Source organism: Pelophylax lessonae (genome assembly GCF_965119305.1).
Source record: "Pelophylax lessonae genome assembly, chromosome: 9".
Classification (NCBI taxonomy): Eukaryota; Metazoa; Chordata; class Amphibia; order Anura; family Ranidae; genus Pelophylax; species Pelophylax lessonae.
In genome coordinates, this window is record NC_138776.1 from 9,535,684 (window position 1) to 9,555,981 (window position 20,298).

At 40.3% G+C, this 20,298-nt stretch overlaps 1 protein-coding gene across 2 annotated transcripts in view; it reads left to right on the top strand.

Moving 5' to 3' along the window:
- Window positions 1–19,293, top strand: part of LOC309564529 (NACHT, LRR and PYD domains-containing protein 12-like) — a 579,648-nt gene extending 560,355 nt beyond the window's left edge. For both annotated transcript variants that reach the window (XM_082269162.1, XM_082269163.1), the window contains one exon: window positions 19,040–19,293. In XM_082269162.1, the coding sequence (XP_082125288.1) occupies window positions 19,040–19,130 (91 nt within the window). In that variant the 3' untranslated portion in view covers window positions 19,131–19,293. The remainder of the gene's footprint in view (window positions 1–19,039) is intronic.
- The last annotated feature ends 1,005 nt before the right edge of the window (window positions 19,294–20,298 follow it).

Genomic DNA, 20,298 nt, shown 5'->3' on the forward strand with positions numbered 1-20,298 from the left:
TCCATGGCTGCTCAGATTAGTGAGTCAGCCTCTCCCAGCTGTTAATCCAAACCACTGAAGGTCAGAAATTACATAGGTACTTTATCAGCTCCAAGGAACCACCACTTGAGATGCAGGAGGATCAGTATAGGATTGGCACTCATCAATATATGTCATCAATCATAAATGAATATGTGAAAAAAAGAGAGGCAAAGCCCATAGCGTAATCCCGTTTAAAACTTGAAATCTTGTTTATTAAAAGTTATATTCACAGTGTTTCATGAAATAACAGGCATATCAATGGCTATGTCAGGGATAGAGATGCGGCATCCCGCAAGTGATCCCAGATAATAGATGATGAAGGCCGGCTAGTTTCAGGGGGCGCAGACGCAACGTCCACACGCCCCCTGACGCAACGTCCACACGCCCCCCTGAAACTAGCCGGCCTTCATCATCTATTATCTGGGACCACTTGCGGGACGCCGCATCTCTATCCCTGACATAGCCATTGATATGTCTGTTATTTTATGAAACACTGTGAGTATAACTTTTAATAAACAAGATTTCAAGTTTTAAACGGGATTACGCTATGGGCTTTGCCTCTCTTTTTTTCACATATTCATTTATGATTGATGACATATATTGATGAGTGCCAATCCTATACTGATCCTCCTGTATCTCAAGTGGTGGTTCCTTGGAGCTGATAAAGTACCTATGTAATTTCTGACCTTCAGTGGTTTGGATTAACAGCTGGGAGAGGCTGACTCACTAATCTGAGCAGCCATGGAAATCTGGTAAGCTGCTTATCATATTCCATCACAGAGGTGTTCCCTTCCTTCACATACCCTTGGCGTCCCGGGAAGAATCCCTCCCCCCCTTGGATTATTGCACTTGCGGATTTATGTCTTTTCTCCACATCAGTCTTTTTTCGTTGGGGACTCATTCAATTGGACATTTTTAACACACTATTGTGATTATTAGTGATTTATTCATTTGGACACTAATTTATCAATTTCACGATTATCAATTTTTCTTTAGCGCTACACTTTTACGTTATAGTGAACCTCTTCCGCAAGTCTTCTATCGCAACACAGAAGATATTGGAGCATTGTGGCCGGACCCTTTTCAATGACTGCCCCAGACGCTGGTCAAGCACATTCAACATGATCTCAAACTGAAAGAGTCAGTCTGCCAAATCGCAAACAACATGGGATGGGACAGCTTGCTCCCTAGTGAATGGCAAAAGCTCACATCATTGCATGACCTACTGCTGCCTTTTGCAAAACATACTAAAACCCTCCAGAGTGACACCATGTCAATGTCCCTGGCTGTCCCTGCTCTTTTTGATCTACTCAGCCAACTTGAGGACTTTAAACAGAACACTAGCTACCAAGACCTTGCCACAATTGCACAGAAAATGCAAGGGAATGTGAACCAGTGTTTTGCTTCATTTTTAGATCCAACAGATGAAATGTTCTTGCCACTTGCAGCAGCTGCTTGTTTTGTCAACCCTACTGTCTGTGAAACCCTTGTTAATGTGGCAGATCATGAGAATATTCAGGAATTGTTTAAAAAGGCAGAGTATGCGATAAGAAAATCCACTTCGCCCCACACGCAACATCATAAATTGTCTGAAGATGATGTGGAACAAGAGAATATTGAAAAATCGGAGGAAGTTGAAGAAGCACCAGCATCCACATCTGAGCAGCCAATTTTTCGGTTTCTTTCTAAATGCCGCAGAAGACCCAGGCAGAGGATCTCCTAAAACAGCATAAAACAGCAGATCAGAAAATATAAGGAAGAGCTTTTGCATCAAGTTGAGGACAACACTGCAACCGATTTTTGGCTGTCAAAGAGTGACACTATTTATCACCAGCTAAAACCTTTTGCTTTAGACCTGCTGGCTATGCTAGCTTTTCAAGCCTTTGCAGAGAGGGTATTTAGTGTCACAGGTGACCTCTCTAGAGGCCGGCGGAATAGAGCAAGGGTCATTTTGGCACAAAGTGCTTTCCTTAAAATGAATCGAAACAAATAGAAGTGTTTTATTACTGCTATTTCTATAAGAAGCATAAATAATACTTGTGCTTCAAAAACAGTTGTAATTGGCATTATTGTAGACTTTGCACATTTTTAGTGAATACATCTGAGAATTACAACTGTTAAAATAATAAGCTGAAAGTGTAAATGGGTTCTTCTTATTTAGAAATAAGCATTACCCTCCTCAAGTTTTACAGTATTGGTTTATTATGCAGTGCCAGTGCCAGACTGGCAGTGACAGTACCTGTGCAGGTGTGCACTGCAGCTTTTCTTGGATGGTTGAGGTGGGAAGTTGTTCTCTCTGAGGATGTTTTTGTACCATTCTTTATTCATGGCTGTGTGTATTCTTAGGCAAAATTGTGAGTGAGCCCACTCCCTTGTTGGCTGAGAACTTAGCACCCCCACAGTGGTCTCAGGATGCTGTACTGTTGCCATGAGCATGACACAGGACTGATGAAGTGAGCTGATGCTTATTTTTTCTTCCCTGGAGTCTCTCTGCAGTTGTTCTTGGATGGTTGAGGTGGGAAGGAAGTTGTTCTCTTCTCTGAGGATGTTTTTGTACCATTCTTTATTCATGGCTGTGTTCTTAGGCAAAATTGTGAGTGAGCAGTGAGCACACTCCCTTGTTGGCTGAGAAATTAGCAACCCCCCCCCCCCCCACAGTGGTCTCAGGTCTCAGGATGCTGTACTGTTGAAATGAGCATGACACAGGACTGATGAAGTGAGCTGATGCCTGCAAAGTTTTTATTTTTTTGTATTTTTATTACATTTTTATATTTTTATGTTACCCCCTTTGGTCAAAAAAGTAATATTATTGGCAAAACAGTTTTGCCTAAATAAAGACTTAATGACTAACTCTGTGTCTGTGTAGTGCTGTGCTAGTGCATGCTCAAAGCTTAATACCATAAATAATAACATATTCAATTTTTCACTCCAGGACCAGCAGTAGTATATAATGAGTTTGGAAATTGTAGAGAAATGCTTAAATAATGCATTACAAATTACAATTGAACTACACCCATTCAATTATAGATGACTAAAATGAGTTTTAGTCTACTAAAATGTACTGGAGTTTTAGTCGACTAAAATGTACTGGAGTTTTAGTCGAAAAAATACGACTAAAACTAAAACACTTTCAGAAGACTAAAATGGGACTAAAACTAAAATGCCATTTTAGTCCTAAGACTAAGACTAAAAGTAAATTGAAATTTTCTGCCAAAATTAACACTGAGTGCAATCGATGGGAAGCATGTTCGGATTACCCCACCTGGGAACTCTGGATCATTTTACTATAAGGGCTATTTCAGTATTGTGTTAATGGCCATAGTTAATAATGTTTGAAAGTGATGGTGCGCTTTTCAATAAATGTGAAATATACCCAAAATATATTATACACAATATAAGTATAAATGATGTGACAGTGGTAAAAACCAAAATAATGTCCAAAATAAAAGTTGAACAGTGAACAAATAGTCCCATAAAATTCAACCTTGATGTGAATCAAACAAATAATCCATAAAGAATAAATTCCATTATAAATAAATTGATGATGACAAAAGTATAAATGAAGAGTCCAATAACAAATCGTTCAAGTGATTAAGTGTTCCCTCCACCTGGTGAAATGCCTCCTTACCCGGCGGAAAAGAAGGTAAGTGCCTGATTGAAACAATTCCTGTGAAAGTGATGTCTGTGTCCTGATATCCACCTACCACACGTGCACAGTCACACAGGTGATAAAATTGATGCAAGCCTCTTACCAGATGATAGAGAAAAAGCAGCCTCTAAATCGGTAGATGACATTGTAGGCACTTTATTTATCCCTTTATGGTGTGAAATGGACGGCTCACACTTGTTCCCATTACTCAAACAAAGGTAGCCTCTCGATCTCTTTATATGAGCATAAATACTTCCCACGGTATTCCAGTACACATGTAAGGCATAAAAGGGACTAATAGTGCATTACCTTTGGTATGGTTTTATTGAAAAACAAGATTGCACTTACATTTAGTTGAGTAATTACGAGCAGGAAAAGATTGAAATTACAGGCAGAGGATCTCTATTTCACCTCGGGTCCGGCTGCATCACGGACTCCGAGTGACGTAATGACGGCACGCCTCCCTCCTGACGCGTTTCCTCCAATAGGGCTTCAACTGAGATGGGAGATAGGCACGCGCCGTCATTTCCGCCTTTTTATATATTTTATATATATTTTATATTTTTTATATATATTCTTCAGATATATAAATGAAAAAAGGAAATTAAAACAAGGAATAACTAAATTAAAAACAAAGGACGGAAGGTATGTAGAAGAGAATAAAGGGCTAGCCGACTGCCTTAATGAATACTTCTGTTCAGTTTTTACAGAAGAAAAAGGAGAAGGACCTCCACTTGAAAGGATGACTAATGAATCGTTTGATGCATGTGTCTTTACAGAGGAAGACGTTCTAAGATTGCTGTCTAAAGTGAAGACAAATAAGTCACACGGTCCTGATGAGATACACCCAAAATTATTAAAAGAGCTTAGTGGTGAGCTGGCAAAACCATTAACAGATTTATTTAACCAATCATTAGTAACAGGAGTCGTCCCGGAAGATTGGAAATTGGCAAATGTCGTGCCCATTCACAAGAAAGGTAGTAGGGAGGAATCGAGCAACTATAGACCAGTGAGTCTGACATCAATAGTAGGCAAATTAATGGAAACCCTATTAAAGGATAGAATTGTGGAACATCTTAAATCCCATGGATTGCAAGATGAAAAACAACATGGGTTTACTTCAGGGAGATCCTGTCAAACAAATCTTATAGATTTTTTTGACTGGGTGACTAAAATAATAGACGGTGGAGGTGCAGTAGACATTGCATATCTAGATTTTAGTAAGGCTTTTGACACTGTCCCACATAGAAGACTTATCAATAAACTACAGTCATTGAGCATGGACTCCCATATTGTTGAGTGGATTAGGCAGTGGCTGAGTGACAGACAACAGAGGGTTGTAGTCAATGGAGAACATTCAGAACAAGGTCATGTTACCAGTGGGGTACCTCAGGGATCTGTACTGGGACCAATTTTGTTTAATATCTTCATAAGTGACATTGCAAAAGGCCTCGATGGTAAGGTTTGTCTTTTTGCTGATGACACAAAGATATGTAACAGGGTTGATGTTCCTGGAGGGAAACGCCAAATGGAAAAGGATTTAGGAAAACTAGAAGAATGGTCAGAACTCTGGCAACTGAAATTTAATGTGGATAAGTGCAAGATAATGCACCTGGGGCGTAAAAACCCAAGGGCAGAATATAGAATATTTGACACAGTCCTGACCTCAGTATCTGAGGAAAGGGATTTAGGAGTAATTATTTCAGAAGACTTAAAGGTGGGAAGACAATGTAATAGAGCAGCACGAAATGCCAGCAGAATGCTTGGATGTATAGGGAGAGGTATAAGCAGTAGAAAGAGAGAAGTGCTTATGCCGCTGTACAGAACACTGGTGAGACCTCACTTGGAGTATTGTGCGCAGTACTGGAGGCCATATCTCCAGAAGGATATAGATACTCTAGAGAGAGTTCAGAGAAGAGCTACTAAACTAGTACATGGATTGCAGGAAAAAACTTACCAGGAAAGGTTAAAGGACCTTAACATGTATAGCTTGGAAGAAAGAAGAGACAGAGGGGATATGATAGAAACTTTTAAATACATAAAGGGAATCAACTCGGTAAAGGAGGAGAGCATATTTAAAAGAAGAAAAACTACCACAAGAGGACACCATTTTAAATTAGAGGGGCAAAGGTTTAAAAGTAATATGAGGAAGTATTACTTTACTGAGAGAGTTGTGAAAACATGGAATAACCTTCCTGCAGAAGTGGTAGCTGCAAATACAGTGAAGGAGTTTAAGCATGCATGGGATAGGCATAAGGCTATCCTTCATATAAGATAGGGCCAGGGACTATTCATAGGATTCAGATATATTGGGCAGACTAGATGGGCCAAATGGTTCTTATCTGCCGACACATTCTATGTTTCTATGTTATACAGGTGAGAAGGATCCTCCATCTTCCGGTGTCTGCAAGGGATGTTCCGAAACCGGAAGTATCCTTTATATTGACAGTTCACTTCGTGTTATGGAAAAATAGCTTTTACCAATACCGATCTGCAAATATAGTATTGTTCACGGATCGGCAATATATAAAAGTGATTCATGTTGCAATATTTAAATGTACTATAGACCAGTATATTTGGAATTATAGTGAACATGACACCAGAAGGGGGATTCTTTACTACTTCCTGTTTACAATACACAAAACCTTCTACATATTTTGCCGGTTTTTGATTTTTATCACTCAAACCGTGCCAATCTTATACATAATAACAATATATTTATATCACACATAACATATTTGTTTAAAATACATAAAAATGATATATTAAAAATTTAAATAAAATTTTATTATCTTTACAGACTAAAATATTGTTATGTGATCATTAAAAGATTAAAACTTCTTATTAAAAATGTATTAAAAAACTTAATTTGTTAAAATGTTGTTAAGATAGCATAAAATTGTGTAGGGGTGGGTATTAATGTATCAGGATTTCGGGAAATATATTATTAGTTATTATTGATGTGGGAATTAATGTCCCATTCGATGTTGTGTCCTCTAGGTTGAAAACACTTTAGTTCGAAAATCCAAAACGTTTCTCTTCTAGAGATGGTTCTTTTTAAATTACCCCCCCTCCAATGTGGAGTATATTTCTCAATAACGATGATTTTCATTTTTTAGGATTTTTTTGATGGCACTTGGCATAGTGTTGAGATACACTATGCCCAGGAAAGGCTTTATAGATGTTCTCCTATCCGTACACTGGCAGTACGTATGGTTCTTCCTACGTATTGTTTGTTACACTCACACTGTAACAAATAGAGGACTCCTTTGGTGTGGCAGGATATAAACTCTTTGATAGGATATTCCTTGCCAGTGACACTAGACGAAAATGTCTTTGTTCTCACCGTATTCGCTTCTTTATAAATCCTACAGCTACCACAAGGGTAAAACCCTTTCATGTCTGGAAAGATTCTCGTTATTGTTGGTTTTTCGACTGGATTTTGGGCTACTAAGTTTTTAATATTGGCCGCTTTTTTAAAGATGATTTTCGGTTGCTCAGGTATTACGGGTTCAAGTACCTTGTCACCCTGCAGCACACCCCAACATTTGCGAAATACATGGTTGAGCCATTTGTAGCTAGTAGAAAATTGTGTGTTGAAAGCGAATTCTGAATAAGACCGAGTCTTCTCTGGATTCTTTTTCTTAACTGGTTCTGTCAACGCAGATTGCTTCATAAGGCTCATTTTTTGTATCTCCTGATCCAACTTTTGTGGGTCGTACCCTTTTTCCACGAATCTTTCTTTTAATATCAATGCTTGTTCCTGGAAATCTTTATTTTCTGTACAATTTCTTCTTACTCTTCTGAATTGTCCTTTAGGAACTGTATTCAGCCATGTGGGATGGTGGCAGCTGTCTAAGGCAATGAAGCCATTTTTGTCTGTCGGTTTAAAATAAGAACGGGTTGCAAAGCTTGTGCCTTTTCTAAAAATGGTTAGGTCTAAAAAGTTGATGGAACTTTTACTATATTGATATGAGAATCTGATTCCCCAACTATTACAGTTGAGGTCTTCCATGAACTTTTCAAGGGATTCCTCATCCCCCTGCCAAACCAGTAGCGTGTCATCGATATATCTTCTCCATATCACTAGTTCTTTTGCTTTATTGGAAAAAATATTGCGATCTTCCCATAAGGCCATAAATAAGTTGGCTAAACTTGGGGCGAACTTAGCCCCCATTGCAACACCCGTTCTTTGAAGATAAAATTTCTGGTTGTAATAAAAATAGTTGTGCTCCATCCCGAAGACAAGTAGGTCAAGAATAAAACTTTTTTGATTAAAAGGAATTTCATGATTAGCATCTAAAAACGTACTCACCGCTTCATATCCCATATCATGCGGTATCACAGTATAGAGGGAAGTTACATCTGCTGTAACTAGCAGTACTTCCCCTGGTATTTCCAATTCTGTTATTTCCTTGATACACTGGGATGTGTCTTTCAAGTACGCAGGAGTTTCCTGTACTAATGGCTGTAGAAAATAGTCGACATATTTACCAATTCTTGAAGTGACTGAGTCGATCCCACTCACTATAGGTCTTCCCGGAGGTTGTGTTAAGCTTTTGTGAATTTTTGGGAGGTAATAAATAGTGGGGATTCTTGGACACAAGGGGACCAAAAATTCTCTCTCCTTCTTATTTAAAATACCTTTATTATGACCTTCTTCAACAAGTTTTTCAAGTTTCTTTTTGAATTTAGTGGTGGGATCTTTCTTTAATAATTCATAAGTTTGGTTGTTGGATAAGAGGTTGTCCATTTCTTTCAGATAATCATTCTTATGCAAAAGAACGATTCCTCCCCCTTTATCCGCTGGCCTGACTATAAGCTCTTTGTTTTCACACAACTCCTTTATGCCTTTATTCAGATCCATTTGTGATTTATTCTCCACCTGTTTTTCTTCTAATTCCTTAATTACCAGGTCTTTAAAAATAGTCACTTGTTGACTGTGTAAGCCTGGAGGGTTAAATAAGGAAGCATTCCTTACTCCTGAGGGAATTGAAGAAGATGGCTGGTATGAAACGTAATTTCTTTCTCCAGCTTTTGACAAAAAATGTCTCTTCACATTCAATTTCCTCACAAACTTGTGGATATCCACAAAGGTTTCGAATTTGTTTAGGGCTTTTTTGGGGACATATTTTAGCCCTTTGCTTAAAGTATGTTGTTCAGACTTGGTTAGTTCGATGCCACTCAAGTTGAATATTCCTTGTATATTTTTGTCGCTTTTATTACGTTTGGAGCCACCTCTATTTCCTCTTTTATTTATTTTCTTTTTTTGCCTTTCTTGTGGCCTTGTCCTAAAAAATTCTTCTTGTTAGCTTTAATTGGTTTTTCGCTTTGTGGAGTTTCGAAGATGTCTTCTCTTTCTTCATACCTTTCGTTTCTCAGAGGTTCAAACCAGTTGTGAGAATATTGGGGATAAAACCTTGTAATATTGTAGAATCGGAATAATTTCCCATATAATCCATTGGGACCCGTCTGGGGGATCTGGATCGAGAGCGTCTCGATTGTCTTTCTCTGGAATAATGTCCATGATCTTGCTCTCTCTCCTATGTGGTTCTTTTCCCACCTGACGTGAATTGTCCCCTTTTTTCTCTACTTTCTTCTTACCTTTATTGTTGGATAAATTCTCCTTTAAAGGTTTGAATTTTTGGGAATAATTAGAAGTTTTTGCCTCTGTAATATTCTTTGAGGTTGTAGCTTCTTGATTATCCGATTCTTTTTTAGTTGTCCCTTTGGTTTCTCTAAAACCCATAGGAACAGTGCTTTTTCCCACAGTATTGTCACTTGTGGTACTTTCCATTTCTCCTGAATCTTCTTCTATTTCCATATTCAGTTGCCATTTGAAGACTTTACCTGCTTGGTAATCTTCTAGGTCTCTGAAATACTTTTTTCTCTTTTTCTTTTTTTGTTCTTCTTCAATTGCTAAAATTTCCCGAAGTTCCTGATTATATATTTTGTATGCCTCTTCTTGCAAAAAAGGGGAAAGTTTTTCTTTAATTTCTAAAATTTCTTTGTTAAGTTTTAGAACTTTCTTCCTCCTTTTATCTATAAGAAAATTCAAGAGGCTCATATCGGCCCCATTAAAAAATTGGAACCATTCCAGGATTTCTTGGTCACCCTGGTCTGGGGAGATGTTCCACCTAAGACTCCTGGGCACCATTTTTTCCTGGACATATCTCTCCAAAAACACTATATCCCAGGATGCATGTAGTTCGGCTACCATTATATTTTTGAGTCTCATAAATATGCCTCTTAGATCCGTGGGTTCAAAGAGTGTTTTTTCAAAGATGTCTTCCACTACCAATTTCCGAGTACTGTGGTACTCAAAGACATCCATGTTAATCTGCTGCTACCCGAGTTGATATGTGATGTATAATTGGGAAAGAAAAGGGTGCGCTGATTATGTGAAAGGCTGCAACCAGAATGTAAAAAGTAATAATGTTTGAAAGTGATGGTGCGCTTTTCAATAAATATGAAATATATATTATAAAATATATTATACACAATATACATATAAATGATGTGACAGTGGTAAAAACCAAAATAATGTCCAAAATAAAAGTTGAACAGTGAACAAATAGTCCCATAAAATTCAACCTTGATGTGAATCAAACAAATAATCCATAAAGAATAAATTCCATTATAAATAAATTGATGATGACAAAAGTATAAGTGAAGAGTCCAATAACAAATCGTTCAAGTGATTAGGTGTTCCCTCCACCTGGTGAAATGCCTCCTTACCCAGCGGAAAAGAAGGTAAGTGCTTGATTGAAACAATTCCTGTGAAAGTGATGTCTGTGTCCTGATATCCACCTACCACACGTGCACAGTCACACAGGTGATAAAATTGATGCAAGCCTCTTACCAGATGATAGAGAAAAAGCAGCCTCTAAATCGGTAGATGATGTTGTAGGCACTCTATTTATCCCTTTATGGTGTGAAATGGACGGCTCACACTTGTTCCCATTACTCAAACAAAGGTAGCCTCTCAATCTCTTTATAAGAGCATAAATGCTTCCCATGGTATTCCAGTACACATGTAAGGCATAAAAGGGACTAATAGTGCATTACCTTTGGTATGGTTTTATTGAAAAACAAGATTGCACTTACATTTAGTTGAGTAATTACGAGCAGGAAAAGATTGAAATTACAGGCAGAGGATCTCTATTTCGCCTCGAGTCCGGCTGCAGCACGGACTCCGAGTGATGTAATGACGGCACGCCTCCCTCCTGACGCGTTTCTTCCAATAGGGCTTCAACTGAGATGGGAGATAGGCGCGCGCCGTCATTTCCGCCTTTTTATACAGGTGAGAAGGATCCTCCATCTTTCGGTGTCTGCATGGGATGTTCCGAAACCGGAAGTATCCTTTATATTGACAGTTCACTTTGTGTTATGGAAAAATAGCTTTTACCAATACCGATCTGCAAATATAGTATTGTTCACGGATCGGCAATATATAAAAGTGATTCATGTTGCAATATTTAAATGTACTATGTTCATATAGACCAGTATATTTGGAATTATAGTGAACATGACACCGGAAGGGGGATTCTTTACTACTTCCTGTTTACAATACACAAAACCTTCTACATATTTTGCCAGTTTAGTTAATGCCACTGATGGAGGGGTAATAGAGAAAACAGAGTTCGCCAAACAGTTGAAGAATGGGTTACTGAGTCTTCCATCCAGACACGAGACTGTACATGCACTAAATTTTGTATTTGTTGCAGATAAGGCCTTTGGTTTGGGAGAAAATGTGATTAAACCGTTTCCCATGAAAAACATTACCATGATCAATGCATCTTCAACCGCAGACTGTCAAGAGCTAGACGTGTTGTGGAAAATGCATTCGGTATCATGGCAAATCGGTTTTGCATCTTTCATACTGCCATAAATGTCCCCCCTTCTAAAATTGACAAAATTGTGCACTGTTGCTGTATTTTGCACAATTTTATGCATCGCACTGCTTCCACCTTACATGACACAAGCAATGTTACATAGTTACATAGTAGGTGAGGTTGAATAAAGACAATAGTCCATCCAGTTCAACCTGTGTGGGTGTGTGGCTGTAATCATCTCACATAGCCCTTAATGTCCTGATCCTTGAGATGTAAGTCTAAGAGTCTTTTGAAAGCCACCATACTACCCGCAGAAACCACCTCTTGTGGTAGAGAATTCCACAATCTTGTAGCCCTAACAGTAAAGAACCCCCCTCGTTTCCTGAGGTTAAAACGCTTCTCCTCTAATCGCATGGTATGCAATCCCTTCGAATGAACAGCTTTTTTTCTAAGCTGAGATCCCCATTGAGAAATTTATAAATTGCTATCATGTCCCCCCTCAGGTGTCTCTTCTCCAGGGAGAATAAATTGAGCGTTTGCAGCCACTCTTCATAGTTAAGGTCCTCCAATCACCTAATCAGTTTAGTTGCCCTTCTCTGGACTCTCTCCAGCTCCAACACATACCTCCTGAGGACTGGCGACCAGAACTGGACAGAATACTCCAGATGCGGTCGGACCAGAGTTTTATAAAGTGGAAGGATTATATCTTATCTCTGGAATACATCCCTTTCTTTATGCATGCTAATATTCTGCTGGCTTTGGCAGCTGCCGCTTGACATTGCATGCTGTTGCCTAATCTATCATCAACCAAGACTCCCAGATCCTTCTCCATTTTTGATTCCCCCAAGGGTTCCCCTCCTAACGTGTATTGTGCTTTTATGTTTTTAGTCCCCAAGTGCAAAACCTTACACTTCTCCACATTAAACCTCATTTGCATGTCGTTGCCCACTCCGTTATTTTGTCCAGGTCATTCTGTAGGATATCTGCTTCATGCTGTGCAGTTATTGCCCTGGCCAATTTTGTGTCATCTGCAAAAACTGATAACGAACTACTGATCCCGTCCTCAATGCTGTTTATGAATAAATTGAACAAGGTTGGTCCCAGGACTGAGCCCTGGGGCCCCCCGCTTACTACCTCAGACCAGTCTGAGTATGCGCTGTTTATTACCACCCTTTGGACATGCCCTTTTAGCCAGTTCCGTATCCAAGAGCAAACCCTGCTGTCGATACCTGCAGACCTTATTTTATAAATTAAGCGCTTGTGGGGAACTGTACCAAACGCCTTAGCGAAATCCAAGTACACTCCATCCACTGGTCTGCCCCTATCTAGCTCACAGCTCACCTCCTCGTAGAATGTTAGGAGATTGGTTTGACAAGAACGCCCATTTGTAAACCTGTGCTGATTATTGCTGATGATGTTGTTGACTTTAGCATACTCTACGATATAGTCCCTTATCATCCCCTCCAGAAGTTTACATATTATTGATGTCAAACTGACAGGCCTATAATTTCCCTGATATGCCTCTGGCCTGTTTTGAATATCGGAATCACGTTAGCCTTCCTCCAATCCCCTGGTACATCTCCTGTCCTAATACTGTCAGCAAAGATCAGAAACAGTGGTCTAGATATAACCTTACTGAGTTCCTTGAGTACTCTCAGATGTACGCCATCCGGGCCTGGTGATTTGTTTGTGTTAAGTTTATCCAGCCTTTCCCTGATTCCACCCTCTGTTAGCCATAGTGGCAAGTCCTGTGTATTACTACTAACCATACAGTCATGGTCAGTGTACCCCTCCTTTTCCTGTGTAAAGACTGACGAGAAAAAAGCATTCAGCACAGTTGCTTTTTCAGTGTCCTCTGTAACCATCCTCCCATCATTGTTAATTATGTGTGCAATATGCTCTGCCCTAGTTTTTTTGCTGTTGATATATTTAAAAAATATCTTTGGTTTTTTTTTACTATCCTCCACTATTTGTCTCTCAAAGTTGATTTTAGCCATCTTGATTTCTTGTTTACTTTTCTTATTTGCCTCCTTGTATTGCTCGAAAGCCGATACTGTGCCCTCTGATTTATATTTCTTGAAGGCCAATTTTTTTCCCCTGATAAGTTTTTTAACGCTACGGTTTAACCAGCCAGGTTTGGCTTTGTCTCTTCTAAATTTATTTCACATAGGAATGCACTGCAAGATGCATTTGCTTAATATGTTCCTAAAGCATTCCCATTTTTCCTTTGTGGTCAGTGATCCCAAGGTTTGGTCCCAGTTTACCCTTTCCATCAATGAGTATAATTTTGGAAAGTTTGCCCTTCTGAAGTTTAGGGTTCTTATGTTCCCCACTTGCCTTGCTATATTGTTATTTACGCTAAATGTGATCGCTAGAGCCCAGGTAGTTCTGGACTCCCACCTCCGAGATTATGTCTGGGTCATTAGTGATCAATAGATCCAGGACTGCGTTTTCTCTGGTAGGGGAATCCACCAACTGTGACATGTAATTATCCAGTAAGGTTTCCGTGAATAGACGGGCCTTCTGTGAGTGTGCAGTCCCCTCATCCCAGTCAATGTCGGGATAATTGAAGTCCCCTAATATGATGACTGATCCCAATTTTGCCACTTTACCCATTAGTGCTAAAAATTCCAGCTCTACCTCCTCCCCTTGGTTAGGTGGCCTATAGCAAACCCCCCACAATTACTTTTCCCTTTTCTCCTTCCCTATGGAGTTCTACCCACACCGATTCTAAATCCATGCTCATCCCATCCGTAATGTCACTCCTCTCTATCACCTTTATATTGTTCTTGTCGCTCCTCTCTATCACCATTATATTGTTCTTGACATAGAGACATACCCCTCCCCCTCTTTTTCCTACCCTGTCCTTCCGGTACACCAAATACCCTTGGATATTGGCCAGCCAGTCATGTGAGGGGTCGAACCAAGTCTCTGTTATTCCCACAAGGTCTATGTCCTCCTCATGCACTAACATTTCCAATTCATCCATTTTATTAGCTAGGCTCCTGGCATTAGCATATACCCCTCTTAGTTTTACGGAAGTTAAACATGATTGGCGGTTATGTTTATTCCTTTTTGGTCTGAGGTTTTCCCGCACAGACCTGCCAATTGACGCTGCTGACCCTACAACTGCCTTCAGTCCTTTGCTCCCTCCTCCTGACTGACTCTACTTCTGAGCCCTCCCCCCCGTCTCCTAGTTTAAAAGCCCCTCCAACTTGGTGGCCATCTTTCTCCCCAAAAGATTTGTACCATCCCCATTAAGGTGCAGCCCATCCTTACTAAAGAGTCGGTAGCTGACTGAGAAGTCAGCCCAGTTTTCCAGGAACCCAAACCCCTCCTTCCTACACCAATTCATCAGCCACTTGTTAAGTTCCCTAATCTCCTTCTGCCTCTCCTGTGTGGCTCGAGGTACAGGCAGTATTTCAGAGAAAACCACCTTGGAGGTCCTATTCCTCAATCTATTACCTAAGTCCCTGAAATCGTTCTTTAGGATCCTCCACCTTCCTTTTACTTTGTCATTAGTGCCCACATGCACCATGTCCGCTGGTTTATCCCCAGCCCCGCACAATAATCTGTCTGCCAGATCTGCGATGTGCCGAACTCGGGCGCCCGGTAAACAACATACTGTTCGGTTACCGAGATCTTTTTTACAGATTGCCCTCCCTGTCCTCTTGATAATTGAGTCCCCAACTACCACAACCTGTCTAACCTTTCCTGAGTTATGGCCCCCCTTCTTCCTGGAGCCGCCCCTTCCCTGGTAGCTGGGGGAGGGCGCCTGCTCCAGCACTGCCACCCCTAAGCTGATATCCCCCTCAACCTGCACCTCGGCAAATTTGTTAGGGTGTACCAACTCAGGACTGGCCTCCCTGACACTCATCCCTCTACCCTTCCTAACGGTCACCCAGCTGCGTACCTCTCCTGCTTGCTTCTCCTCTATTCCTCCCTCCTCTATGCTGGCCCCTGCCAGCGCCTGATGGGTAATGTCCAAGCTCCTTTCCAGGTTGTTGATGCTACGCAGTGTTGCCACTGTGTTCTCTAGGTCCAGGATCTGGTCTACCAGAGCAACAAGTCGCTCACATCTTGCACAGCAGTATTCGCCCTCGATTGGTTCATCAAGGAACGCATACATGGCGCAAGAAGTGCACTGAGTGGCATCCGCAATCCTGTCGGACATTATTACCCACTACTCTATGGGGATAATATTAACGACCTGCTCTTCCTTACCTACACTACCTTTAACTCCCCTGGTACTAAACCTGGGGTACTCACCAGTCGCTAATATACTAACCAGTCGCTAAGATACTTACCAGTCGCACAGATACTCCCAGTCGCAAAGATACTCACCAGTCGCAACAATACTCACCAGTAGCAAAGATACTCACCAGTCGCAAAGATACTCACCAGTCGCAAGGATACTCACCAGTCGCAAGGATGCTCACCAGTCGCCAGATACTCACCAGTCGTAATATACTCACTAGTCGCAAAGATACTCACCAGTCGCAAAAGATACTCACCAGTCGCAAAGATCCTCACCAGTCGCAAAGATCCTCACCAGTCGCAAAGATCCTCACCAGTCGCAAAGATACTTACGAGTCACAAAGATACTCCCAGTCGCGCAAGGATACTCACCAGTCCAAAGATCTTCACCAGTCGGTCGGTCGCAGAGCACTGTCAGTCAGTCGCAGAGCACAGTCGGACAGTCGCAGAGCACAGTCGGACAGTCGCAGAGCAGTCAGTCAGTCGCAGAGCAGAGAAGACCCATTTGGCAGTTGTGTGATTCAAGGAGATTGGCGAAGTGACAGTGAGGCACTCTTGAACCTAGGCCATGCATCACCATGCCTTTCCACTCAGATAGCACGCCAAAATCGCATAGAATATATGCAATATTTTGTTGGGCCTGGTGCTGTCGATTGGCAGAATAACATGTAAATGTGAATGCTAATGTTTTTTTGTCATTTAAAATCTATAACCAGAAAAAAAAAAATCTATAACCAGCTGCAAATGTTTCTTGACATACAATAAAATAAAGTGTTAGATTTGAAATGGACAATGACAATTCATAATCTGTATTTTTCATTAAAATAACTTATTAAGCACACAGTATACACATGCAATGCAGTTCACGAATATTACCTGACTGAAGACAGATTCCTCAGGTGTCCTTTCCTCTGACTCAGGGGTACTGGGTAATGGGTCAATTTGGAGACTGCTCACCGACGGTCTCGATTCCTCCTGCTCATTCAGGAATCTGAGACTATCAATATACCAAAGGCATGGTACGTATATGTCATCCGAACCAGCACCAGATCACTTTGAATCGCTAATCTTATTCAACTCCTTTTTAAAAACAGTTCTCAGATTAGCAATTTTACCTTTACGATACATCTTCCTTTGCATAAATGGCAGTGCATAATTCCGCCAATTTGAGGTAGGCCTCATTCTTCTTATCCCGGTCTGAGTACTCTCTGGATTTTACTTTCCATAGAGGGGTTGTCTCTGTACATTTCAATGAATTGTGGCAGGAATTCTGGTGATGAGAATTTATCTACCATTTTCCCTGTAAAAAAAAAAAAATTATCATTTTATATCCATTGAAATATTCACACACATGCTATCTTTACACATACAGTTATTTCAAGCAGCATATGTCAACACTTACCGCAAATTTGCAGAAACGTAAGAAGAGACTTTTAGTAATTGTCCCGAGAGGTGATCAGATGTGAAAACTGCTTGTGTGGTTCTAGAAAACATTCTCGACAATGATTTTTCAACCGAAACAGGAAATGCATCACCCAGTAAGAAACTCTTTTGCTCCTTTTTAATTTCACTGCACCACATGCAGTACCATGGCAAGAGTGGAGGAATGTTCTGCACCTGCTGCGAAGCATCAAGGCAAAAAAGAAAAAGCAAGTGCAAATGCATTTTTTTTGTGATATGTGCCTCTTTGCATTGTAAGTCTGGGGTCTGGGGAAGGGTAGTGTTAAATGTAATAGCAAATTTAGAACCACGAGGGGGATAAAAGTTTTGCATGAATAAATAAAAGCTGTTCATTTTAACCACTTGCCAACCGCACTTTAGACAAATGATGGCTAGTTCTTGGAGGCTGTCATTTGACGGCCTCCCGTGAACGCACCCGCTGCTGGGCGGAGGCAGCGCACTCCATGATCACAGGGTCTGGAGGACACTGCTCATCACAGATCGAGGTAAAGAGCCAATCAGCAGCTCTTTACCCTGTGATCAGCTGTGTCCAATCACAGCTGATCACAGATGTAAATAGAAGCCGGTTATCGGCACTCCTTTCCTCATGCTGACATGCATGAGGAGAGGAGAAGAGAGCCGATAACCAGCTTCTCTAAAAGGGACATGTACACTGATAATCAGGGATCTGATTATCAGTGCAGTCCAATCAGTGTCACCTATCAGTGCGGTCTACCAGTGCTGCCTCATCAGTGCCCATCAGTGAAGGAGAAAAATTACCTGTTTCCAAAATCTCATAAACTATGAAAAGGGTTTTTTTTTCAAATTTATTTGGTCTTTTTCATTTATTTAGCAAAAATACGTGTGAAAAAAATGATAGTCATTTTGGTATAGTGTTGCACAACCGCGCAATTGTCAATTTGTCATCGTGTCCTGGTCAAGAAGGGGGTAAAAGTACCTACCTAGTAGGCAAGTAGTTAATCACACCAGTGTTAAAGGTTTGTCTCATCCATGTAAATTGATACATTCTGTTAAAGAGCTTGTGCTTCTGAAAAGACCCGTTGGCTGGTTCACCAGATGAAAATAGAGGAATGCCAAAAAAAGAAAACTTGTTACAGCCATCACATCTAAGATTTACGCTCATTCATAGATGACCCTCTATATACTCATATTTTATTAATCGTTTTTCTATATATATAATTCAACAATCAGCTGTGCGAAGGATCATATGATTAAACATCCAACTATAACTGTGTAAAATAATAATAATAGAAGTCCAAAAATTGTGTTTTTCTTTATACATTATTGCTTCATTTTTAGTCTTGGAGGTCACTATTTAATGGTTGCAGCTGTTCTCTCTTCTTCCTTTGTATTATTTTCTACACTTTAATTATTTTGTAATTTATTATCCCTGCTTTGATTTGGATTATTCCATTTCACATTTTCAGTTTTGCATATAGCAGCGCATAAATATCTATACTCAGATAAAATATATTTATCCGTGGCTTTTATATTCCCAGTTCTGCAAACCGCCTGTTTCCATACCTCCAGCAGAGAGAGAAACACCCAATATCTCTGGATGGAAGCTTAGGCGACTTGTCCTACATCTGCCCTTTGTCCCTGGGGCTTATTCCCTCTTATACCTCCATATGAAATGAGGAAAATATATTTATTTCTTCACAATAGTTCTGACAAATCAGACTGTAATGTGTGTGGTGAGCTTAATAGATATTATTATATAGGATTTATTATATAGAATATATAGGGTATCCTGGAGGATGCTGGGAAATAGTGTGAGATAATTCTGCTGAGATCTGATGACTGTTTATATCCCTAGGATCAACGAGAACCGCTTTTCAGAGGAAGTAAGAACAGAACTAGAAAAGTTGGAAAAGTTCCGACCAGGACTGAAGATTTCTATTGTGTGACCCCGGAGGAAGAGACTCAGCTACAGCTGTGAATGGATGGGGGGACATTGCTCTGGATGAGGATGAGATATAGATATGAGCAAACCCGACCCAAGAGGAGAATGAATCATCACACATGAACTAATACACCAGGACAGGATGGGGGGATTCTGTTTTGTAATGAAGGAGGACAGAGGACCTCTTGAAGAGTGCTGGTGGTCCCCAATGGGGGATGGCAGGGAAGTTTCTGATTCTCTTACTGGATATGATCAGTCGATCTATTCATTAAAGGAAGTATGTAACAGGTGCGCTGCTCTAGATGGTATAAGGGGGCTGTGAGTTAGGCCCCTTTCATCTCTATGTAAAAACGGATGACAACGGATGATCATCCATTAACATCCATTTTCATCCGCTTCCGTCGATGTCCATTTTTTGGAACAGATCAATGCCCTGTTTTTCATCCATCAAAAAAATGGATCAGACAAAAAACGGATGTAAACAGATAAACGGTCCATTTTTCATCTGTTTTTGCATTGGTAGTGGATGTAAAAAAAACAGGTGAAAAATGGATGAAAAACGGATGGAAAACTGATACATTTTGACGTGACTGAACTGATGAACTGAACGAACCGTATGTGTAAAAGGGGCCTTAACCACTTAAGCCCCGGAAGATTTTACCCCCATTCCGACCAGGGGGTATTTTGCGATTCGGCACTGCGTGACTTTAACGGACAATTGCGCGGTCGTGCGACGCTGTACCTAAACGAATATGGCGTCCTTTTTTTCCCACAAACAGAGCTTTCTTTTGGTGGTATTTGATCACCTGTGCGATTTTTTGATCACGCGCTATAAACAAAAAAAGAGCGTCAATTTTGCAAAAATAGCAATATTTTTCACATTTTTTTATATGAAATTCCCCAAAAAAAAAATGTAAAAATCAAAATTTTTTAACTTTTTCGGCCAATTTGATTTATGCAACATATGTTTGGTAAAAAAAATCGCAAAAAGCGTATTTTGATTGGTTTGCGCAAAAGTTATCGCGTTTACTAACAAAGGGAAAGATTTTTGTCATTTTTGTTGTTTTTTTTTTAACGTGTAATGGCGGCGATCTGCGATTTTTTTTGCGGTACTGCGACATTGGGGCGGACAGATCGGACCCTTGACTGAAATTTTTGACACTTTTGGGGTT